General features: G+C 58.8%; 1 protein-coding gene across 3 annotated transcripts in view; it reads right to left on the reverse strand.

Moving 5' to 3' along the window:
* The window catches only part of RASGEF1A (RasGEF domain family member 1A), a 70,422-nt gene that overhangs the window by 4,221 nt on the left and 41,764 nt on the right, over window positions 1-24,437 (reverse strand). For all 3 annotated transcript variants that reach the window (XM_021943212.2, XM_017962756.3, XM_017962755.3), the window contains exons 2-9: window positions 6,891-7,094; window positions 4,255-4,377; window positions 3,011-3,148; window positions 1,871-2,092; window positions 1,385-1,459; window positions 900-992; window positions 319-421; window positions 161-240 (exon numbers count right to left, since the gene is read on the reverse strand). In XM_021943212.2, the coding sequence (XP_021798904.2) occupies window positions 161-240; window positions 319-421; window positions 900-992; window positions 1,385-1,459; window positions 1,871-2,092; window positions 3,011-3,148; window positions 4,255-4,377; window positions 6,891-7,094 (1,038 nt within the window). The remainder of the gene's footprint in view (window positions 1-160; window positions 241-318; window positions 422-899; window positions 993-1,384; window positions 1,460-1,870; window positions 2,093-3,010; window positions 3,149-4,254; window positions 4,378-6,890; window positions 7,095-24,437) is intronic.

Raw genomic sequence — 24,437 nt, forward strand, 5'->3', positions numbered from 1 at the left:
TGCTGGAGGATGAACACGCCAGGCCAACTCAGCCAGCAGGTAGGTGCTGACCACAGGGAGAGGACAGCAGCTCCCCACCCCCACTGTCAGGGCCCCCTTCGAGCCATTGCGGGACAAAGTGGGTGCGGCTCGCAGCTGTGACAGGGACTCAGGTGCCTACCTCCAAGACATCAAACTTGGCTGTCTTGACCTTGGACCAAGTTTTCTTCAGCCTCGCCACAGGACTGAGGTTCATGCCAGCTGCAGAGGACAGCAGGTAGGGTCAGGGCTAGGGGGCGGGCCACACAGCAGTCCCACCCTGGGTGCCCAGTCACTCACAGATGATGGCCATCATGGAGTTGAAGTTCCCAATGTTGAAGCACTCCCGGGCCACATCAATGAAAAACTCCAACATGCGGGTCCGGTGTTTCTTCTTCACCACCTGGAAGGTGGCAGGTGACCTCAGCACGGCGCTGCCAGGGGACAGCAGGAGCTGGGGCCACCGGGCAGAGGAACAGAGGGGCAGGGAGGACCTTGGGACTTAGCTTCTGGCCACAGTGGGCTGGTCCAGGTCTATGGCTGCGTCTGGGTGGCCCAGACATGCGCACAGCCTATGCTCAGGCTCCTCAGTCATCAAAGGGAGGGCACCATCTGCCCCAGAGGGCTGTGAGGGCCTGCAAAGCCTCACACAGGCAAGAAAAATGGTGCTGGGCATGAGGAGCACTCCATGGACAGGGTGTCTGTTGTCACTGAAGGAATCGCTATATGTTGGGGTTGGGGGACCACCAAGGCCCTGACAATGCACAGGGACTTCGTGCGTTCACTCTTAAAGTTCCATCATCTAACTTCTGGGGCAGGATCAGGGCCTCGCTGGGTGTGGGCATGGCAGCCACCCCACCATGTCTGCCGTCGGTACTTACCCGGCACACCTCAGTGGCCACCAGCATGCTCAGGCAGTTGAACCAGTTGTCGTAGGCCTCCAGGCTGTAGGTCTTAGTCAGGTCCCCTCGGCACTGGAAAGGACACACCAGGTCATAGGGGGCCTGGAGGACCCTGGCTGGACAACTCAGTCCCCACAGCTGGCCCTGGTCCCCAGCCATGGCTCAGCCTACACTGCAGCAGCCTCGATCATGCCTGCCTGCTCCTTGCTGCCCAGTGCAGGGCTGGCAGGCCAGGCTGGCTCCCCAGCCCAAGTCTGTGACCTTTCCCAGCACTCATCATCCATGACCAGCACAGCCATCTAAGGCCTCTTGGAGCAGGTGCTAGGAGGGCCAGTGCCACATCCATCAGGGCTCATGGCCCAGCACTCCAGAGGCACTAAGTGAGGCCCACACCCACCCTGCATGGAGTGCAAGTGCCAGGCAGACAGGGCTGGCAGGGGTGCCACGGGCCTTGGCCCACTTACCCTGTGGTTGTCCAAGGAGTCCATGTGGCTGACGATCTGCATCAAGTCCTCAGGGTAAATGCTGCTGACCCTGTCCTGGGGTGGAAGACAGCAAAGGGAAGGTGACAAGCCTCCCCTGGAGAAGGGACAGCACTGCATAGGCGTGGGCACAGGGAGAGGAGGAGCTGCCCAGGGCATAGGACCTTCACCTCCTCCCAGGCCAGTCCTCCATCCTAGGGCCACTACAGTCCCCACTGCAGGACGACGCTGCTCCAGCTCCTCCCACTGACACAGCACTGCTGTGCTCCTGAGGATGTGAGTGCCAGGCACAGAGGTGCCCGCCACTCAGATGGACACACACCTGGCATGAAGTGTAGCAGCTGGGACTGGCAAGCGGGCTTCCCTGATGGCTCAGTGTGACTAGCAGGGGCCTGCAGTGCTGTGCTGAAAGAGGCACTGTGGTCCCGCAGCCCCCGCCCCCCAGTCAGGGCATGAAGCAGCACTGACCAGCTCAATGTGAGTCAGCTGCTGGGCCAGCACCAGGGGGTCGCAGCACACGCCCAGGATGTCCTTCTGGGCGGCTGGTGGCTTGGTCTTGAGGATGGGCCCCTTGTCTACAGCCGGTGGTCGGAGCTTCTCGCGCAGTTCCTGGAGCTGGCTCCGGGCAGCCAGGGACAGCAACAGGCTCTGCGTCATCTGGGCAATGGCCTTCTTCACTGTGCCGTTCTCCTATGGGGTTGAGGGCAATAAGGGTGCCAGCATGGGCTGGCAGCAAGCCCACCACCACTGTGGGTAGGATCCATCTCACCTCCAGGGATGTGCCTGACCAACGTAAGCCCACAGCTCCTATCTAAACCTCAGCCTTCAGGCCTTCAAGGACAAAGTGGGGCACAGTGTGGGCTCCTCTGAGGACTGCTGGGGAGGGGTCTCAGTGGGCTGTCCTGCTGCAGAACGAGGCTAAGGGCAGAGACAGGCTCAAGGCTGAGCTTTTGGGTCTGAAAAGCATGACTTTTTCAGAGGTGGCCCACTGAGGTGCTTCCTGCAGCAGGAGCGGCCCATAGAACAGTTCAAGGCATGGGAAAGGCTTCTGCCAAAGCCAGGAGTCTCTGCCCCCTAGGTGGGGGCAGCCTGGGATCCCTGGCTCCTCCTGGAGTACTCTAGGTGAACAGGAGCTGCTAAGCACAGGAAATACTTCTACTGTGGAGGCCCAGTTGGCCCAGGCATCTCCAGTTTTCTCTCCACCAAAGGCAAGGGTGAAGACATTTGAAAAATGGGAGGCCTATTTAAAGCCTTACCCCCACCTCCTCTCACTAATCCAGGACAGGCAGAACCTTACAAACTCTCAATAGGCTCCCACTCCAGGACAAGAACAGCAAGGGCCAGGAGAGGGTCGAGGCAATGATCGCCAGGCCTGCAACTGGGCTGCAAGGTCCCTGTGTGCAGTATCATGAGTGACCCTGGCCCACTGCTGGACAGCTGAGCTGTCATCTGGGGGAAGGGAGGTTGAATGGGGCCACCCAGCAACTCTCCTGGGGGAGTAACATGGAAGGGGACCACATACAGAATTATCCCCGAAGCCCCCACCCTCCCAAGGGCAGACCCTGACACACACCCAAGGACCCTGACCAGAGCCCAGAGAGCACTCACCTCGTCGCACTGGGTTACACGGTGTGTGATGGCTTTCAGCTCAGCCATGGCCTTCTCATCCTGGAAGTCATAGGGGAAGGCCTCCGTCCACTCCTTCAGGAGCTGCACGATCTTGGCTGAGAAGGACTTCAGCTTGGCCTGGGGCAGCAGAGGATACGGAGTGAGGCCCCACAGGGCAGAGCAGAGGACAAGATGGCAAATTGTGCAAGCTTCCCACATCCCCGAGCCACACCCCAGGGCCTGTGCTGGGCACAGCCCCCAACTGCGTGCCACCTGCAGTTTGGCCAGACCTGAACCACCACAGGACTCCTGTTTGGTTCCTTCTTCTTTTCCCTTAAGTTGGCTTTCTTTTTCACTTAAATAAACTTATATTCAAAAAACCTACCCCATCTCTAAGGTGACAAAAAACTAATTCCATTTGCTATAATGAGAAGTCACCCATAAAAACAATACAGTAAAATAATCCAAGCCAAGCCATCCAGTTAGAGGAGAGCTCCCGTCTGCCCCCCGCGGTTGAAAGCAGGGCGACAGCGCTGAAAGGGGTGTGACCCTGAGGAGAGGCGACGCGCCCCCGCGTCCTAGTCCACAGGCACGCACGACCCCACCCAGCACAGGGCCTAGAGCATGAGGACTGGCCCTCTTGGCTGAAACGACTTCGACCCTCTCGGAAGATGCCCCCGCTGCCTCAACCCCCATGGAGGGGGGACTGTGCCCGAGGCTCAGTCGCCGCGCCCCCATCCTCCAATCCCCTAGAACGCACCACGGGCCAAGCCCCTCCTGCGTCCACAAAGACTTTGCGCCAGCCCACATCAGCCCACTCAGACCGCTGGACCTCGCCCCCGGCCCCTGCACCACCCAGTCCACAGCCCTGCGGCTTTCTTCGCCCACGTCGCACAGCCTCCAAACCACGGGATTACGCCCACGTTGCCGGCTCGGGCCTCCCCCTCCCACCACGCCCCTAACCCAACCCACAGCTCCATACCAGACCTCACCGTGGCGCCACGCCCCAACTCAGACCCGCCCCACAGCCTCAGCCAGGCCACGCCCCAACCCTAGCCCTGACCCCGCCCCCTGGCCCCACCCTGTACCCCGTCCCACAGTCCCAGCCAGGCCAAGCCCCAACTCTAGCCCTGACCCCGCCCCCTGGCTCCACACGGAACCCCGCCCCATGCCTCCAGCCCCTAGCCTTGACCTCACCTCCCGCCCCCTGCCCCCGCCCTTGCCCCAGCCAGGCCCCGGATCACCTTTTCAGGCCCGGCCTCCAGCTGCTGCTTCTGCTCCACACAGATCTGCCCCACACGGGCCAGCAGGTCATGAGGGGGCATAAAGACCCGGGAGCTCAGGAGAAAGGTGAAGATGTACGTCCTCTGAAGGCAGGAGACGGAGAGAGGGCGGAGGGAGGGTGAGGCTCGGCGGAAGCAGGCCCCCCGGGGGCTCACCGCGCTGCTTCACCTGGCCCGGCTGCTTCCCAGGCCCAGCACCGCCCGTCCGGCGGCCATGCCTTCGCCTGCCCGGTTCCCTTCGCCTTGCAGGCCCTTCCTCCTCTTACTGCTACCTCGGCCCTGCCTACCTAGGAGGCACAGCTCGAGCCCCGCCTCCCAGCAGCTCTCCGAGGGCTCCTAGCAGCCTTCCTCCACTGGGATTCTCCCCCTCTCTGCCCCAAGCCACCATAGGGCTAACCCCAGCCTGGGACGTTGGTAGGGCTCCATGGGGCTCGCTGCGCCAGGATGCAAGCCAGTTGCTTCTTCAGATCCTCGTGGGCCGGGCTGGAGGTCAGCGGTGGGGAGGGTGGGGGATGCAGGGAGGTTAGCACAGGAGCGGGGCCTATCGGGAGCAGGGTTGATCCATGGGGCGGGGCCTCATCAGCAGGGTCGAGGCCCCATCAGCAGGGGCGGGGCCTGAGAAGCAATGGTGGTTGGGGTCCCTGCACTCTCTGACCAGCTCTGGGCCTAGACCCTGACTGCCAGAGCAGGGCCCCTCCATACCACATCCACATGCCCTCCATCGAGATCCTCATGGGCTGGGTTCTTGGGCCTTTTGTCTAATGAGGGTCAGTGTCTGTGGGAACTTCACTTTGGCTCCTGCTTGTGGACAGGGTAGACTTGCAGGTCAGGGAGACTGCCTGGGACTCCCTAGAGGGACTCTGCCCCACGTGGCTGCTGCAGGCTGGGCTGCCCAGGAGCCTCTGCCCCTACTCCCAGCCCAAATAACCCGGTTTTTCTTGCCCTAGCCAGAAGCAAGCCAGGTTGTATTTGCTGAGAGTACAGGCCTCCTGGAGCAGGGCTCAGGGGCCTGGGCTGGCACTGCCCACCGCAGCCCTCCCTAGAGCACCGGGGACTCCTCTAACATCCTGCAAACTTCCCACGCCCTGTCCCAGGCTGTGCAGCATGGGGACTTGGGGGGTCAGAGCCAGCACATCTCTCAGGGTCCACCTTCTAAGGAGACACCAAGATGTGGAGGAAAGGCCCGCCATGGAGCTCTTGGCCAAGGGCAGGGCACCCAAGGGGAGAGCCTGTGCATCTCCAAGGAGGAGCACGGACACCATGTGTGTGTGTTTGTGTGCATATGTGAGTGTGTTCAGCTACCCGTGCACATGGGGAACGGTGGGGTGGCAGGGGAGGGGTAGATGCTTGGCAGAGGAGCCAATGCCCAACTGGGCTCTCCTGCCCCTACCATCCCTCTGTCCTCTCCTGGGAAGCTGGTCAGATCCCAGGGCACAGGGACCACACTGGGTGACCGCCAAGTTGGCTCCTCTGGGGTAGGCCTCTGAGAGGGGCGGCTTCTCCAGCTGCAGCATGAGGCCCATGTCCCACAGACGGTCCTGCCCTGGACTACTTCAGGGCCTTGGGCCTCTCCCCTGGCTCTGCCCTGTGAGCACTCACCAGCCTGTCTGCACTGCCATCTCCAGCCCCAGCCAAACCCTGACAGGGCTTACGGGATGGACAGAAGGACAGATGGAGGAGGAGGAGAAGTGGGCAACAGAAAGGCAAGGCCCCCTCACCCAAAGCCCAGAAGGCAGAGGAAGCCTGGCAGGTGGTGAAGCCAGGCTGACTGCAGCCCCGTTCATTGGAAGCTAGAGGGCAGCATCCCTCCCGCCCACCTCCCTGCAAGCTGTCTAACTCCCAGGCTGACTAGCAGGGCAGGGAGGGAGAGGGGGTAGCATGACATGGGCAGGACTGGCCCTCCCAGAGGGTAGATGCTCAGCTCACAAGAGGGAGCTGGCAGGCCCAGTGCCACTGCTGCTAAAAGACATCACCCTCCAGGGGGAGGAAAGCCACACTTGACAAGGGAACGCTTTCTGTTCCAATACTGTATCATGCCACCTTGAGGTGAAAAGGGAGGATTAGGGTTGTTGCCTAGGAACAGTCCCCGAGTCAGCCTGAACAGGGCTCTGCTGACAGGGCACGGCAAGCCAGGCCATCTCCTCTTCATTCTGGACCACCAGGGTTTATGTACAAACCAGCTTCCCAGCTCAGCCCTAGGCTCCAGGACCTGGGCTGGGCGTGCCCTCGCCAGGACCCCAAGTGCTGGCTTTGCCCTTTAAAACTCCTCTTCCTCCTTGGAGGCCCTGCTCAGAACTCAGGGCCTTGCTCGGCCCTTGTGTGTTTCTGCTTCCCGTGTCCCCAGGATCATCTCCTCCTGCCTGGGGCAGCAGCAGGGAAGTCACAGCAGGTTCCCCCAGGCCCCCTGCTAGCTGGGGTTGTATGCAGAGCAGAAGACAGAGAAGGCCCTGGAGGTGGGCCTGGGCCCTCCACTGCCCTGCCCCTCCTGCAGCCCCATCCAGCTCTACCACTCTGTGGGGGCCTCCCTCCCACACCTGACATCTGCTGGAGCCCAGGTCACCCCATTAGTCTCACTCCACAAGGCCCCACGTACTCACATCGGGGTAATAATCCACTGTGGGAACAAGGTGCTCCATCAGGGCCTCCAGGGACCCAGAGATGAGGCGTCCATCTTGGAAGATGAGGTCCCCGGAGCCACCACCGGCCCCGCCTCCACGCTCCCCCATGCCAGGCTGCACCTGTCCACTACAGCTGGGCCCAAGGATGCTGGAGAAGACAACGGACGTCTGGGGCATAGTTTCCTGGGAGAAAAGAGCAAGGACATGAGGCATCAAAGGCACCTCCACAGCTCCACAGACCCTCCTCCCAGGCAGCCTGCAGCCTGCATGCATGTGCACAGGGGTGCGTGGCAGGGGCACAGCAGTACAGGCAGAGGGCACCCCCATCCCAGGGCAGGGGCAGGCGGGCTCCTCAGTGGTCCCCCAGCTGCTGCACATCTGATCACTGTGTCTTCAGCTCCCTGCGGGCCAGGCCTCATTCCAGGGCCCTGGACACTCAGAGCCAGCAGAGAAGAGAAACTCTGGAGAAATCGTCCGAGGAGGGACAGGGAGCCCGTGGTGGGCAGTCAGGGCCGCCTGGGGTGAGAGGGCTGTGAACAACTGATGGGGCTGGCCACGCAGCTCCCAGGATAAGAAAGGAACACCCTAGGCATGAGGGACAGCGGGTGCCGAGGTCCTGACCCAGAGATGTGTGCAGCCGGGAGCTGGGAGGGCAGTCTGAGGACTCAGGGCCGGACACACAGGCTGCATGTGCTGCTTCGTGAGGTGGGAGCCTGGGGCTCTGAGCACAGTGGTCTGACTTGTGGTGGCTGCCGCGTGGACGGTGGGTCTTGCCACAGCCCAGGGAGAGCTTGCTCAGGCAGGTGGTAGCAGGAGTGGTGAGCAGGGCCACTCCACACGGTGAAGGTCTGGGGCCGAGCGGCTGACCAATATGAGGTGGGCGGGGCTGGAGAGAGATCTGGAACTGGCTTTGAGTGAATCTGAATGTCCTGAGATGCAGATGTCTGAGCAGCTGGGCCTCCTGGCGGGCTCGGTGCCCACACTGGGACTGTCCTCTATGGCATGGCCCGCTGTGACGGGGCTCAGGGTCTCACCACACCCTGCAGCTGGGAGTTCTTGTGAAGCCTAAGGGAGTCTGAAGCCCTCTGGGCCTGTTTCCCCAGTGCCCCAGACAGCCAACCATGCCTGGGAGAAGCCAAGTGGAGACTGGGCAATACAGCATTTGCCAGCCTGAGAGCCAGGGGTGGCCTGCCTGTGGCCTTGTCTGCACACAGAGCCAGCCTCACCCTCCTGGCCCTCAAGGGAAGGCAGCACAGGTGCCAGCAGCTGAGGTCAGGTGGAGGAGCCAGGCCCTCCTGCCATTTTGGCCTTAGTTTCCCCTCTGGGCAGAGCATGTTGCCATGATTACTTCAGTGCCATGACAGGACCGTGGGCCCCTGTCCTGTAGGGGCCTTACAAGCAGAGAGCGGACCACCTGCCCGCCGCCCGCCCCCCATACACACACACACAGCACGTCCCTGTCCCTGCCACCAGGGAAAAAAGGGCATCCGGCCTAGATGACACTGGTTTTCCCACCAAATGCCTAAAGGTTTCCTTGGAATTCTTAGAAAATCCTTAGCAAGGAGAGCAATAACGCAACCAAAGTCCCCACGATGAGGCTGGGTGGAATCTCCAGGCCCCCAGGCTCAGTGCTGTCCCCACTCCAGGGCAGGGAGGTCATGGCTTAGACTCACACAATGCTCCCCTCAGACTCAGGCCAGCAGTGGTGCCTCACACAAGTTAGAATGCACATTCTCAGGCCTAGCCCCAGACCTGCTGGTCAGAAACTCAGGGTGGCTGCTTCTGTACTCCAACACACCCTCTACTCCAGCCCAAGAACCACTGATGTGAGCCAATCCTTCATTTTTCAGATGGTGAAACTGAGGCACAGTGGGAAGGAACTCAATTAAGGAAACTCCAGGAGTTCAAAGTCCAGCCTAGGTGTCACCACCTCCAGGAAGACTCCCTGGGTTTAACCTAGACTGTTGACCCACAAAGCCAGAAGTGGCTGTATCATTCACTTGTGTGTCCTATTGCTGGCCCAGGGTGGCACTCAGTGACCATTTGTGCAATGAAGTCATGAAGGTGGGCTCACAGACCCCTTGTTGCCCACAGCTGCTCAGCACTGTCTCAGGCATCTTACCTGAGGCCAATGCACTCTGAGACAACTTCCCCAAGATCACAGTTCTGGGTTCAAAAGGTGACCAGCAGGTGGTAACCTTGGTCAGTTGGGCCTCCTCACCCCAAGCTCTTGGAGTCATCAGAGAGGGCATTTGCCATGCCACTGGCCTCTCCCACTGCAGGCTGCTCTGATCAGGAGGTAGTATGTGGGGGATGCACTCTGACACCCCACAAACTCAGCCCCAGCCGATCCCCCACAGGGCAAGGCCACTCCACGTCCAGCCTTCAGAGAGACCTGCCTCAGTGCCGGGAGGCCTGCCTAGCAGCTGAGGAGCCAGCCTGGGGACCCGGCCCACTGGTCAGCAGCCAGAGAGGGGCTGGGAAGGCCACATGGGAGCTGGTCACCTTCAAGGGTGGGGGCCTGGAGAAGGAGCATGCAGGGATGTCCCAGGCAACCAGGGGTTCTGCACATGCTCACAATCCTTTCGGGGAGTCAGCAGAGCCTGAGGGGGCCCGTGTGGAGCCACACTGACCTGAGAGGTGGGGTGCTCTGGGTTCCTTCTGTCCTGCCTACCTGGAGACCCACCTGGGGACATGGCCCAGTGCTAGGTCTCCTGCATTCAACAGTTTTAAACCAAGACCCTGCAGGTCTGGGGGATGCCCCATGAGCCTCTACCCCTGAAAGCTCAAGCCTAGCAGGGCCCACCCTGCCCAGCTATGGAGCACTTCGAGGAGGGTCTCCAGGGCTCAGTGCCAAGTGGAGAGGCAGGTTCACTACATGGCTTTTCCCGGGCAGGAATCCTGGCCCCGCAGCAGGCCCACTCCTTGTTCCTGGGTGCTTCTGGCCAGCCCTCGACCTTCCCAGCTGTGAAATGGTGATGATGACAGCACTTCCCCTGTGGGGTCCCCTGCCGGCCACCCCCACCCAGCCCTGAGGTCACTTGTTCTTGCACCTGCTTCCTCCTCGCCCCAACAGCAGGGACAGGCACTTCGATGTACAACTGCAAACCTGTGTATCTGAACAGCTGTGTCTACCCCCAGGCGGCCCCTTTCCAGGGAAGAACTGCACACTGGGCCCTTGGCTCCAGTCACAGCAATAGCGATCATGATACAGTGATGGCCAGGGTGCTGAACACTGAAAACGGCAATGCTAGAGTTGAAGAATCCCAGTTACTCCTCACAATCACCCGCTATGCTCCCAGAGAACCCTTTATTCCCTTACGCAGGTGAGGGCTCAGTAACTGCCCCAGGTCACAGCCAGAGGGCAGCAGTGCCAGGATTCACACCGAGCAAGCAGCAGGGGCAGGCAGGGGGCCCAAGTCGGAGCCTGGCTCCACCACCTGTCTTGGCTGTATCAAGATCCTCAAACCCTCGGCGCCTTAATTTCTTTGTCTATAAAATGGGCACAGGGAGCACTACTTTAGGGGTTTGCAGGGAGGATCAGAGGAGCCCCTGTGTAAGGTGCTGGGCACCAGGTGGCTCCTCACCCCCAGGAGCTGACTCCCACCAGCATGACTGCTCAGCACCTCTCCAGCCCACACAGGAGGCACTGCTTATTCTAGACACACTGGCCCTTTGTGTCTGGGCACTGTGGAGAGCTCAGGAAGCCCCCCCAGGGCTAGGCAGAGACAGGGCTGTGGCGGGCCAGCTTGCTCAACCAGCATTTGTGGGAACCATCACCTCCACCCCAGGTCCAGCTGGGGCTGGCCTGGACAGAGCAGGCCACCCTGACCCCAGAGAACCAGACCCTGCATGGATGCTCTAAGGCCAGGTGTGGTCCCCGAAGCAGGAGAAGCATCTTCTCCTGAGCCAGAAACTGGTGGGATTGGGCCCAGTGCTCCCCCTTCAGGTAGCTCAGCTGCACACTAGAGTTCTAGACCCTTCCCCTACAGCCTCTCAGTTCCAAGTGTGGCCGCTGGACCTGCAGCTACAGCATGACCTGTCGCTTGTCAAAGTGCAGATCTCAAGTTCCAGGCCAGGCCTGCTGGGTCACATCTGCTGCTGAGCAAGACACCAGATGAATCATATGCAGGTGAATGGAAGGCCCAGGAAGCCCACCTGCGTGAGAGCCTCAGCCTCCAGGTAAGCTGCACTGGCTAACCCAGGGCAGGGGCCGGGTACAGAGGCTCATGCCTGTAATCCCAGCACTTTGGGAGGCCGAGGTGGGTGGATCGCTTGAACCCAGGAGTTGGAGACAAGCCTGGGTAACATAGAGACCCCTGTCTCTACTAAAATTCAAAGAAAAGTTAGCTAGGTGTGGTGGCACATGTCTGTGGTTCCAGCTACTTGGGGAGCTGAGTCAGGGGGATCACTTGAGCCCAGGAGGTTGAGGCTACAGTGAGCCATGATCATACCACTGCACTCCAGCCTGGGCAACAGAACCAGAGCCTGCCTCAATCAATCAATCAATAAACAAACCAGGGCAGGCCCTCGGCTGTAGTACGTGCACACCAGCACCACGTGGCGACTTTTCAAAGACACCGTGCCTGACCCCCACCCCAACAACTCTAATTTAATGGGTCTCGGGGGCAGGAGAGGCACTGGCATCTTCCACAGACTTCCAGGAAGCACGGGGAGCCTCTCTCCTGCCTCAGCTGCTGCTGGCTGCATCAGACCCATCTCGAGGCAGCAGACCCTGTGAAGGGCTCAGGAAGCACCCTCCCCCTTCCCCCGGGATGTAGGCACAGACGGGGCCGGGGCCAGCCAGTGTGCCAGACCAACGTCTGTGGCAACCCTCACCTGGAAGAGCAGCAGCCCCTTGCAGGGAGTTGGGGACAGGCTTGCACCCTACACTAGCCCCTCTGACTCCTTGGAGCAGCAGCCCCTTGCAGGGAGTGGGGGACAGGCTTTCACCCAGCAGTCCCTCTGGCTCCTTGCAGCCCCTCCTCTGTTCAGGCAGGAAGGAAAGCGCCTCCTAATTATAGAGCTAATCAACACAGAAGAAACGTGCTCACAGCGAGGCGGGGAAGAGTGACTCACTGTCTCCTGGAGGACGCGCCTCACTCCCTTCTTACCTCCCACACAGGGCCGGTGGGCACAAGGGCAGTCCAGAGGCCCAGCCTGCTGGTGAGAGAGGGGCCCTCTTCTATCTCGGGAGAGAGCCAGTTTCCATACTTGGCTTTACTTGGCTCTCTGGGGGCAACATTTGAGAAGGGGGTCCTCCCTGTATCTGAGCCCAAGTCATCCTGGCTGGGCCTTGAGGGTCACACTCCTGCCCTGCACAGCCTCAGCAGCACTGTGGGAGGCCTGGAGTGGAGGCTGCCTGAGAGAGGCTGAACCTAGAGACCCCTTGCCACCTGCCTGCCGGGATGCGCTGCAGCAGGCCAGAGGGGAGGCGGCAGACAACAAGGCACAGGGCTCTCCCCAGGCCTCCACTACTCCGCCTGAGTGTGGCTGTCCCAGCCTTTTCAGGCTCGACCCAAGGTGCCCCACTTGGCACATGTGCTGCTGTCCCCCAGAGGATGAAGTGACTCATGGGGTCCTGCTGCTGTCCCGCCTTGGTCTGCCACAGGTGATACTATCCTGAGAGGCCCCCACAGCTGCACCCCAGTCTCTCATGCCCTTGTCTGCAGCCCCGCACACCTGAGTCCGTTCCCGCAGTTGCAGATCTTGGGCCTGGGACTGCAGAGCATGCCAGAGAACAGGCTCTGTCCCCACACCTGCAGGAAGCCTCTGGGTGGCCCTGAGCCTGTTTCCTCGGCTGGACACTGGGTGTGGAATGTCTCGTCCCGCCTCCCTGCAGGGTTGCAGTGAGGTTGAAGTGAGAGACGGAAGTTAGTGCGGTTGTGTGCCTGGAGTGGAACCAGATATGTGGTTCTGTGCCGCCCACATCTAGGCCTTCCCTCAATGGTGCCCAGTGGCCCAGCACTGGGTGCCACTGCTTCTGACCTGTGGCCTCTGACCTAGGCCCTTAGGACCATGGGCACACACGACACCGCCAGCCCTGGGAGAGGTTGGGGCTGGGGCAGGTTAACACCTTGTAGGAATCCTCACCCCAGAGGCACTGTTTTGAGACACAGAAGTTTCACAGAGCCTCTCCAGAGATGACTGGGACACCAGCTGATGTTGGAACACATCCCGGCATCTCTCCACTCGCTCCCGGCCTCCCGCTGCCCGGGACTGTGCTTCCCAATAAAGCGAGCACAGCCAACATTTCCCTGAGCTCTGATCTCAGGTCTAAGATGGGCTCTGAGACCTTGCACCACCCCGTAGAGTGAGTAGGGTAGAGGAAGGGCTGTCATCTGGTTTCTCAATCCCCTCTGACTCTAGAACAGCCACATGCTGATGGCGCCAAAGTGCCAGGAGGGGAGAGGCCAGGAGCCTGCATCCACAAGTGGGCCAGGCCTCCCATCGGCGGTCGGCCTGGGGCAGTTCCTCCGTCTGTGTGAGCCTTAGTGGCACTGGCACCTGAACCTCATGGTGGCTGTGGGGAGGGCGGGGGTGGCAGGGACACACGTGGAGTGTGGCTTCCAGCCTAGCATGAGTGCTCACACGCGGGGCGTGCTTCAGTGCAAGTGAACGCTGCTCTCGGGGCTCTGCTCAGCCTGGGTGAGGGACTGTGGGAACACAGCCCTGGATCTCTGGGACCTTTTGCAGTAGGTATGTTCTGGAGCTTGGCCTCAGTACAACTCAGGGGAGAGGCACTTTTAGGGGACATAGCCTAAAACTTTAGCTTCTGAATATTCACAGCTCCCCCCACAACACTCACACACACAGGTTCACGCAGGTGCACACATGCACACACAGATGCACACGCCCCTTCACACCAAGGAATACACTGTGCCAAGCACACAGCACTGAGAGTGGAGGGCACTATGTTAAGTGGAGCAAGCCAGGTACGGAAAGACCAACGCTGCATGTTCCCACTCAGGTGGGAGCTGAAAACCTTGCTATCATGGAGGTAGACAGTAGACTAATGGCTACCAGAGGGCAGGAGCAGGAAACAAAGATAGCTTAGGCAACCAGTACAGACTCACATTTAGATAGAAGAAATAAGTTCTAATATTCCATAACAGACTCAGGTGGCTATAGTTTGCAGCAATGTATTACATACTTCCAAAGAGAGAGAAGACTTGAAATGTTCCCAACACATAGAAATGATGAAAGCTCGAGATTATGGACACCCCAAATACCCTTCCTTGATCATCACACACCCCGTGCATGTAAAAAATACATGTACCCCATAACTATGTAAAATACTACATATGAATAAAAGAAAAGAATAGCTTGGGGAGAGGAAAAAAGCATAGAGAGCAAGAATGGAAGTGGCTAGACTAAGGGTCCAGGGTGAGAAGAGGGGAGGGGGCAGCCAGGATCTGAGAAACTCCAGCCTTTTAAGAAAGTAAGAGGGACCCTATGCAGCCCCAGTGCCATGAGAGATCCTGGGAGAGGGAGGGAAAGAGGGATATTTTTGCCAAAGAGTATGAATGACATTCCTTTTTGCAGCCTCTTCAAGAGACGTTGGAGAGTTTTTTGTTGTTTTTTTTGTTTTGAGACAGAGTCTTGCTCTGTGACCCAAGCTTGGAGTGCAGTGGCACGATATTGGCTCACTGCAACCTCCACCTCACAGGTTCAAGCAATTCTCCTGCCTCAGCCTCCTGAGTAGCTGGGATTACAGGTGTACACCACCATGCCCAGCTAATGTTTGTATTTTTAGTAGAGACAGAGTTTCACGATGTTGGCCAGGCTGGTCTTGAACTCCTGGCCAGTCTCAAGTGATCTGCATGCCTCAACGTCTCAAAGTGCTGGGATTACAGGGTTTAGCCACCACACCCAGCCTGCTACCCAGCTTTCTAATGTGGCCCATGCCTGCCCCCCAGGCAGCACACAGAGAGAGGCCATCTGCCTCTGGCCTCATGTGTGCAAAAGCTGGATGCACTCCTCAGGAGGGGCAGCCACACAGCATGTACACCTTTCCCGAGCTGATGCACAGTCCTTCCCTCCACTCAAACTCCAGCCATGGGCTCTGAGACCTTGCACCCTGCCCCGTCACCCAGGAGCCCCTGAGAGCTGCAGCTACGATGGAGGCCTAGTGGCTCCCAGCCCACACCTGTGGCCTCACTGCAGCCAGGCCCTGATGTGTGTGTCGTCTTCCTGTGCACCCACTCATGTGTCCAGGCCTGGGCAGCAGCTGAGTCCCTTCCCACTCCTGAGTGTTCTTTCTGTGTCCTGCACTGAGGATGCCCAGCAATGAGGAGACCCAACAGAGCCACGGGAGGCCTGACACCACTGTGGCCTCATAAAAGACCCCCGGGGAAGGGGGACGCAGGGGTCAATGAGTATTGACCCACCCTGCCCCCCTTCAGGGGTGTGTGCACAGAGTACGTCTGTCCAGCTCCCCAAAAGGGACTATGGGAGGAGCATCAGAAGGTGGCCCCATGGGGTAACTGGCCATCCTCCAACACCGCCAGCCCCACCACAGCAGAGAGTGGGGACAACAGGGCAGGAGGGGACAAAGTCTCCTGCACAGCCAGACATGAACAGGGTCAGGCCTCCGTTCAATTTCAAAGGGAAGAGCGGTCTAGGGCAGGATTCTAGCACACTGTCGGAATCTAGCACACTGTAGGAATTCTAGGACCCCTTCTGGATCCTGGAGTCTGCAGTTCTGGAAACTTCCAAAGCAGGGATTCGCCTTCACTTGACTAACTTTGCTTTGCTTTAAGTGTGCATCATTAGGAGTTAGAGTGAGCCGTGTGCTGCCATTCCATGACTCATCTCAATGCAATTCTCCCTCATCCAGGGAGGCAGCCCGGAGAGGCCCGTTTCTCAGATGGGAACACTGAGGCTCAGCTCACAGGACCCACGAGGCCGTAATGTGCAGGTCTGCCCAGGTCTGCCCTGCTGTTACTCAGACCTCAGCATTGCCCCTGAGAGCGCCTGGCGGGGGCATGGCCCCCTGAATATCAAGTGCAGGCTGAAGCCCTGGCCCAGACGTGTGGACAAGCACACATTCCCATGACCTTCTGCAGATGATTCTGGGGACCGATGAGCTCTCAGAAGCTCATCCGTGGACCTCAAATTAAGAAACTCAGCTTCCTGAAAAACTGGGACAAAAACAGCCCTCAGGGCCCATCATGCATGAGTCCCAGGGATCTGCCAGGAGGTGGAGGAGGGGCTCGAGCCAGCCCCCTGCCTCTGCCAGCCTTGGCAGGGGGGCTTCTTTTTGAGGCAGCACGTGGGCTTCTATTTTTTAACCTACTCAACAAAAACGGAGACTATTTTTAGCTCAGCAAGCTGCAGGGCATCACAATTAGCAACTGAAAATTACACATCTCGCCTGTCTCCCCTCTCTTGGCTGGCGGAGAAAGCGTGCTCCTGGAGGGAGCCGGGGGCAGCCCTGTGCCATGACACTGGTGGGCCTCAGGAGGGGAGGGACCCACGCACCTACCTGGGCTGGGCTGGATGCATGCCATGGACCCAACAGAATGGGCCGTTTGCCCTTCAAGGGATAACCGGCCAGTTCTCCGAAATTATCGGCACTGGGGTGGGGAAGGAGGTGGGTGTTCCCGGAGCCCTATTCTTTGGGCTGGATGCATGCCATGGACCCAACAGAAAGGGCCCTTTGCCCTTCAGGGGATAACTGACCAGTTCTCTGAAATTATCGGCACTGGGCTGGGGAAGGAGGTGGGTGTTCCCGGAGCCCTATTCTTTGCCCGTTCATTCATTCATTCATTCACAAGTGGTAATGATCCCTACTGGAGATACACCAGGGAAAAAAAAACAGGGCTCTCTGGCCCCAGAGAGCACCCCACAGAGCCTGTGTGGTGCCACACATAATGGCCACAGATGGCAACATGATATTACGGGTTAAGAGAGAATCAGTGCTCCAACAGAGGAGAGAGAAGGTCAGGAATATGAGTGGGAAAGCAGTAACCTCCGTCTGGGCTGTGAGGTTGGCCTCCCTGCGGAGGTGAGGCCTCAGCCGACTGGAAGGAGCTTCTGGGAAAGGACTAGCGGAGTGAGTGAACAGAAGGGCTGGCGCCAAGGCCTGGGAGCTTTGGCCCATTAGTTCTCTGGCAAACGCTCCCTGGGGCACCTCCTGGCTGGCTCACTCACTCCAAAACATGCACTGACTGATGATGTGTGTGTCGGCCCTGCTAAACCTGGACCTGTGATGTGCCAGGGTCAGGGTCCCCAGCAGTGCCAGGCCGCCCCCCAACCTTGCCTGGTCCCCACCCTGCCAGGAGCAGGGGCGCTGGAGCCACCAGCACCCCGGGCACATCCCACCGCCACCACCATTGTCATGGGTACTCAGGGTCTGTGCCTACAGTGGGTGGGCCGCCTGCCCCACTCTGGGAGGGTCTGGGCTCCTCCCACCAGGACATCGGGAATGAGGCTCCCCTCCCCAGGAGGCTCTCCCAGGATGTAGCAGGTGATTCCTGATTCCCTCGGGGGACCATCTTGTGGGGGTCCTCACCTTACATAGCGGGGAGGGCTCAGCAGGGAGTCAGGTGCAATTTGTAAGTGAAGTGCTTGTTTGAGTGTATGGGAGGCAGACACCACGGTTACAAGATTCCTTGTGCAAATGCACATCTTTTGCTAAACCTTCAGTGGGCCATTGGCCTCAGTGAGGATTTTGACCCCCTCCTGGATAGGAGACAGTGCTAGGTAGCCGGCCCAGGGGCTGCCCCCACCCAGAGAAGGCCGTCGGGATGTGGCAGTAGGCCACATCACAGGGAAGAAGCTGCCCGCCTTGGGGAAGGTAGAGGGCTGAGTGTGCCCACTTGGCTTGAAGGCTCAGTCACCCTCAGGGAGGAAAGAAAGCGGGGCACTGCTCCTGATGGGATAGGAACCTGCATGGGGTGGCAGAGGATGGGGAAGGAGGTTAGGGGCCTCCTCCCCTCCACGCAGCATGCAGCAAGGACAGACCTCACCCCATCTCCCTCCCGAGCTCCATCAGCATTGGTCAGATGGCGGAGGCAGCTGCACCTCCTTTGCCACTCACCCTTCCCAACTTACACACCCTTCCCCATCCTCTGACCCTGCCAGTCCAGAGCTGCATTCCCAGACCAGTAAAAAGAGGCCTCTGGGGTCCCACCTGCACTGAGAGGCACGGTGGAGGGAGAGAAATGAGGTAGGGGCCACCCTCACTTCCTGGATGTCACTCACCGGCAGGGGAGCCCAAGTGAGGAGAGCCGATGGCCCACAGACCCAGTGGGCCTGCTGTACCCTCAGCTGGCGGAGCGCGCTGGGACCCGGCCCATCCCAGCATAAGGCTGGGGGACCTGTATGGAGCTGAGAGGAGGGGTGCCTGCCCCAGGCAGCTCCCAGCCCTTCTATCCCCTTTTGGCTCCCACTTCTCTATCACCCCTGTCCTGGTGACCTGTGTCCCTCACTCATGCTCCCTCTTCCCACACCAGGGCTACGGTGCTCTCTCCAAGCTGGCGCTGCAGTCCCAGGCGCTGACGACCCATCTCAGCGCCTCCATCCCCACTGCACCTAGGCCCTCCCGGCTCTGTGGAAGAAGGCTGGGTGGCCAGCCACAGACCAGCCCCTCCACCACCCCCAGGTCCTCCCAGCTCTGTGGAAGAAGGCCAGGTGACCGGCCATTGCCCAACCCCTCTGGACATCGTCTATCCACAATGTGCAGGTGAGTGACACCTGCCTGGGAGAGTCTGGGGCTTTGTCTCCACCATTTCTGAGATTCTAGTGCCTGCTAGAGGGACTAAAGCCAGGACTCTAGAAGCCACACCCTGACTCTGCCCAGGTTGGCCCCAGGCCTGCCCTCAACAGCAGGTGGGTCACATCAGAGCCCCTTCCCTCAACCGGGATGCATCCACCTCCTACTCCCTGACCCAGGGCAGGAAGGGATCTCCCCCAACCACCCAGCCAACACTCATATGTCCTCCCCACCCCCAAACCCCAGCTCTCAGACCGTCCTGACTGCGCTGAAACGTGTCTCCCTTGACTCCAGGGAGCCCTTGTCCAATCTGCTGAGGCCAGCACAGCAGATGGGCAGGGGCCGGCTGCAGGCCCAGGCTGGATCTAGGCATAGGCTGGGTGTCCAGTGGTAAGGGAGTGGGCCCCACTCCAGCTGGGAGCCAGCACCCTCCTCTGTGAGATGCCACCTCCAGCACCTTCTTCCCAGGTGACCGTGAGCACTAAGTGAAGCCACGAAGCTCAGGACAGGCTCAATGCCTGGTGGGCTCTGATGGCATCAGCACTGCAGAGCACTAGCAGTCCTATAGGTTATCCAGCTGCCTCCCTAGACACACAGCTCTTGGGAGCTGGTGCCGCCCCCTCCCTCATCCCACTTCTGAGTCCTTACCTCCCATGCAAGGGACAGCCAGTGCACCTGCTGCAGACAGCAACAAGCGAGCAGAAGCTGCTTCCTGCTTCTAGGCAGGTGGACCCGTTGACCTGGTTGCACTGTCCTGTCCCAGGCATGGGGGACTCAGAGCTGGCTCTGGTCTAGGGGTGGGTGGCATTGGGGGTGACACTCCCCTGCAAGTCACCTCTCCAGTCCTGACCCTCCTCTCTCTCAACTCCTGTGGCCTCTGCAGCAGCACAGTCCTTGGGAGGACATGCTGGTCCCATTCCTGCAGCAGGGCAGGGAGCTCCCTACAGCCCCTGCCTCTCCATCCTCCAGGCCAGGCAGGCATCAGAAGGCAGGAGCCACAGTGTTTCACATAAGCCAAACTTCAAGTGCTGCGAAGAAGGGCTGGATTTACCTTGGTGAACCTTCCAGGCTGGCCAGGGCAGTCCCGGGACCTGGCCAAGGGCCGCAGGCCGGACTCCAACAAGGAGGCGGCTGCCATGGGAACCAGCAGGACAGCGCCTCGCAAGGGCGCCCGCTCCAGAGGCCCGGCCACAGGCGCGACGCAGATGATTAAAGCTTTGTTACAGACACATGATTCATTTTTTCCTTCTGAATTCCCTTCTATTACCCAATACAATTTGAATTGACTGAAGGAATCTGGCCATCTCCTCTTCACACTCCTCAGATTCTGCCCAGTCTCCCTTTTCCCTTTCTGTCTAGTCAGCTTCTTCTGGGCCTGCTCAGGGCACAGAATGTCATTGTCCACGAAGAACCATTCCATTCTTGAGACTCAAGAGGCCCACGGATGCAGCAGGTGGGACTTCAGAGAACCCCTGCCCTTTCCCGGCAGGCGCTGGCAGCCTGGCTTCCCACTCCGGCTGCCTGGGGGTCCCTGTACCCCCTCCCCTTGGCCTCGCTCCCTCTTGGGTTGATACCATCAGATTCTGCAGGGGTAACAAGAGCCTCCTGCAGATGGGTGGGCAGCCCTGGGCCTCCCAGGGGCAGAGCTGGGCACAGGCTTGGATGGGGTCATGTGCAAACTCAGGCAACCTTGGTGGTCAGTTCTGTCCTTTCCAGGGAGACCCTCAGGGTGCCACGGAGGAGGGCGCTGGGAAGCAGTGTGCAGATTCCACCCCAAGTGAAATCAGCCCTCTGGGGTCCCTGTCCTAGATGGGTTGTCCACTGACGATAGCAAGACAGAGTAGGGTGTCCTGCTGCTCATCAGTTCTGGGCAGTGGCCAGGGCACCTGCCGGCTCCAGTAGGAAGGCACCAGCAACCTGTCCTGCCCAGGCCCACCCGGGCACACTGCCCACATCCAGCCAGCCCTGGAGTCAGCCCCGAAGCAGCAGCCCACGACCAAGAGAGAGAGACAGTGAGCGGACGGGGTCAGGGCTGAGGGCCTCCAGAGGCGGGAAGGGATGGCCAGCCGCGCAGGCCACACACAGACCTGTTCCAGGTGAGCTGCAGCCTCTGCCCTCCACAGCCAACTAGGGTGCTGGAATATAGAATAAAAACCATATGGTTCTTTTAAATGATAACTAATTAGGCTGAGCAAAGATCTTTCCTTTGTGTTTCAAAACAAATAAAAATCCATTTCCCTCAGCTGAATTGTCATCCTCCTGGCAGATGACTGTGGGAGCAGGGAGCTCTCTCTGGGCCAGTCATGGGGGTAGAGGCAGGGGCACCCAGCTCCCTGCTGGGTCACAGAGCCATGGGCATGCTCAGCCCAGCAGCCTCTGGGAAACAGCACCCAGACACACATCCTGACTGCCACCCCCATGCTGTGGACACAGGCAGCTCTCCTGTCACATGCTGTGTATCTGTCCCCTGGCCCTGGGGGCTGGTAACCGGTGGTTAGACACTAGCCAGACCAGTACACAGGAATGTGTAATAATGTGTTGTGGTCCTTAGGGTCTCAAAATAAATGGCCAGGCACAGTGGCTCACACTTGTAATCCCGGCACTTTAGGAAGCCAAGGTGGGAGGATTGCTTGAGCCCAGGAATTCAAGACCAGCCTGGGCAACACAGGGAGATCCCTGTCTCTACAAAAAAATTAACCAGGGACAGTGGCATGCACCTGTAGTCCCAGCTACTCAGGAGGCTGAGGTAGGGGGATTGCTTGAGCCCAGGAGGTAAAGGATGCAGTGTGCCAAGATCGTACCACTGCACCCCTGGGTGACAGAGCCTGGGCAACAGAGCAAGACCCTATCTCACCAGGTGTGGTGGCTCACTCCTGTAATCCCAACACGATGGGAGGCCGAGGCAGGTAGATCACTTGAGGTCAGGAGTTCGAGACCAGCCTAACCAACATGGTGAAACCCCATCTCTATTAAAAGTACAAAAAATTAGCCAGGCATGGTGGTGCATGCCTGTAATCTCAGCTACTCCAGAGGCTGAGGCATGAGAATTGCTTGAACCCGGGAGGTGGAGGTTGCAGTGAGCTGAGATCACACCACTGCACTCCAGCCTAGATGACACAAGACTCTGTCTTAAAAAAAAAAAAAAAAAAAAGGAGTACTTATGACAAGCAACTCAGCTTAGAGTGAAGTTGCTGAGCCCTCAGCGTGCAGAGTGACAAGCATAGGTGTGGTGGACTGCAATGATCAGGTGATATCTGCTGTGGCCAGGCACCCCTTTGCCAGACCCAACAAGAAAGTGATGCCAAAAGCCAAAAGGCAGCTGAAGATGATGGCCAGGGACACTCCTGCAGAGGGCCATAAATACAAAGAAGCTGCTCATGACCAACTCCTTTACCCTCAGGGTGCCATGGAGGAGGGGGCTGAGAAGCAGTGTGCAGTTCTGCGGAAGCACTGCCCTTGAGAACTCCAAGGCCTCTTTTCCTTTGGAGGCCACCAGATGCCCTGCTGGGAGAAGAGCAGAGATCCCATCCCTCCACCCGGGGGTCTACGCTCCCTCTGCTCTGAGGGAACATGGCCCTCGGGCAGTCAGCAGCTGGTCTCCCCTCCCCCGACACTGTGGTTCGCTCCCGCCTCTCTTATGACTGCCTGGGTGTGTGGAATATATTTGCATGATTGTTGGTGTGTGAAAGCGTCCCAATAAACCGTGAATTTGTAAGCATTTAATTGGCTACTGAGTCATCCTGAAACCTCCCTGCATCAATTAGTGCCACTAGGCTGATTCGAACCTAAGGCAGACACAGCCACCTCCACGCCTCCCCAGGGTGGCTCTCCTGCTGCTCCCCCTTCTCCAGATGAAGGAACAGAGGCCCAAAGGGCCTCAGTCACCAGTGCCAGTCGGGGAAACTGGGATTGGAGGAGCTGGGATTGGAACTCTGTCTGACGCGCCACCCAGGGCAACCAGCGCAGGGCTCGAGGGGAGGGAGAATGGTGTGACACAGTGACAGCAGGGGAGCCAGCCAGGCCTGTGGGATGGACAGGGCCTGATCCAGGAGGAGCTGCCCTTGCTGCATTTGCAAGCTAGGCTGCAAGCGCAGGGCAGCGAGGTGGGATGGGGGAAATCAGGTCGGGGTCCAAGGGGCCTGTGCTGGATTCCAGCCCCCACAAAACTGCCCACAAGCCTTACCACTAATGAGTGCCGTGGGCAGAGGGCCTCCCACCTGCTGGGCCCTGTGACACCTTCTGGGGGCTTCTGAGGCCCTGCTCACCACTTCCCAGATGAGATACAGGTGTGGGAGCCGGGCACGGTGGCTCACGCCTGTAATCCCAGCACTTTGGGAGGCTGAGACAGGTGGATCACGAGGTCAGGAGATCGAGACCATCCTGGCGAACACGGTGAAACCCCGTCTCTACTAAAAATACAAAAAATTAGCCGGGCGCGGTGGCGGGCGCCTGTAGTCCAGCTACTCAGGAGGCTGAGGCAGGAGAATGGTGTGAACCCGGGAGGCGGAGCTTGCAGTGAGCAGAGATTGAGCCACTGCACTCCAGCCTGGGGCACAGAGCGAGACTCTGTCTCAAAAAAAAAAAAAAAAAAAGAGATACAGGTGTGGGGCTGAGGACAGGGCAGAGCTGGAAGCAGCCCAGGCCTCCTGCCTGCAAGTTGGCCCTTCCTGTCCGTGTGGCCCAGGCACAGGGAGGGGCCAGGATACTGTGATTTATAAGAAGACATACAGTCATGCGTCCATTCGCGACGGGGATACCTCCTGAGAAATGCATCTTAGGCGATTTCGTCATTGTGCAAACCCCACAGAGTGACTTAACACAGACCAGGATGGGACAGCCCACTACATACCCAGGCTCCGTGGTACAGCCTATTGCTCCCGGGCTCCCAACCTGCATAGTGTGTGACCGCACTGAATACTGGAGGCAAATGTAACACAATGGTAAGGATTTCTACAGCTAAACATAGAAAAGGCCCAGTGACAATATTGTATTATGAATCTCAGGGGACCACTATGTGGTGCATGACGCTGTCTTTTTTCCCAGCACACTCTCCTAACACTAAAGTGGTAAATGTGTGCTGTGTGCTGATGGACTCCTGGACAGCCTGGCTGGGGGCTGGTTGTCAGGGGAACCAACCATGTGATGAGGACTTTCACTCCCACCCCAGCTCTAGGGAGGAGAGAGAGGCTGAAGGTTGGGTCCATCACCAACGGCCAATGATGCAGTCAGTCACACCCACGTAACCAGGCCTCCACAAAATCCCAAAAGGAGCGGGTTTGGAGCCTCTGGATAGGTGAGCAGGTAGAGGGCCCTGGAGTGCAGTGCCTGGGAGGATGGGGAAGCTCCACGCTCCTTCTCACATTCCTTGCCCTGAGCATCCCTTCCTCTGACTGTTCATCTGTGACCACTGTAAAAACCTGTATAGTAAGTGGGTAAATGGAAGCAAGTGCTTCCCTGAATTATGTGAGCCGCTCTAGCAAATTAATTGAATCTGAGAAGTGAGTCCTGGGAGCGCTGATTTGCTGGGTAAGTCAGAAGCATAGGCCACAACCTGACACTTGCAAATGGTATCTGAAGTCGAGGGAGGGGGGCAGCCTTGTGGGACCAAGTTCTCAACCTGTGGGATCTGACTCTGCCTCCAATATTGTCCAAATTGAATTACAGGGCACCCAGCTGCTGTCTTAATGTTAGAGAATCTGGTGTCAGAATGTTGTGCTGAATGGCTGAGAGTGGAGAGTAAGAAAAACACTTTATTTATTATTTTTTTTTCTCTAACCCTATTAGAGGTAAACTCCCAAGAACACAAA

Source organism: Papio anubis, chromosome 11 (genome assembly GCF_008728515.1).
Source record: "Papio anubis isolate 15944 chromosome 11, Panubis1.0, whole genome shotgun sequence".
Lineage (NCBI taxonomy): Eukaryota > Metazoa > Chordata > Mammalia > Primates > Cercopithecidae > Papio > Papio anubis.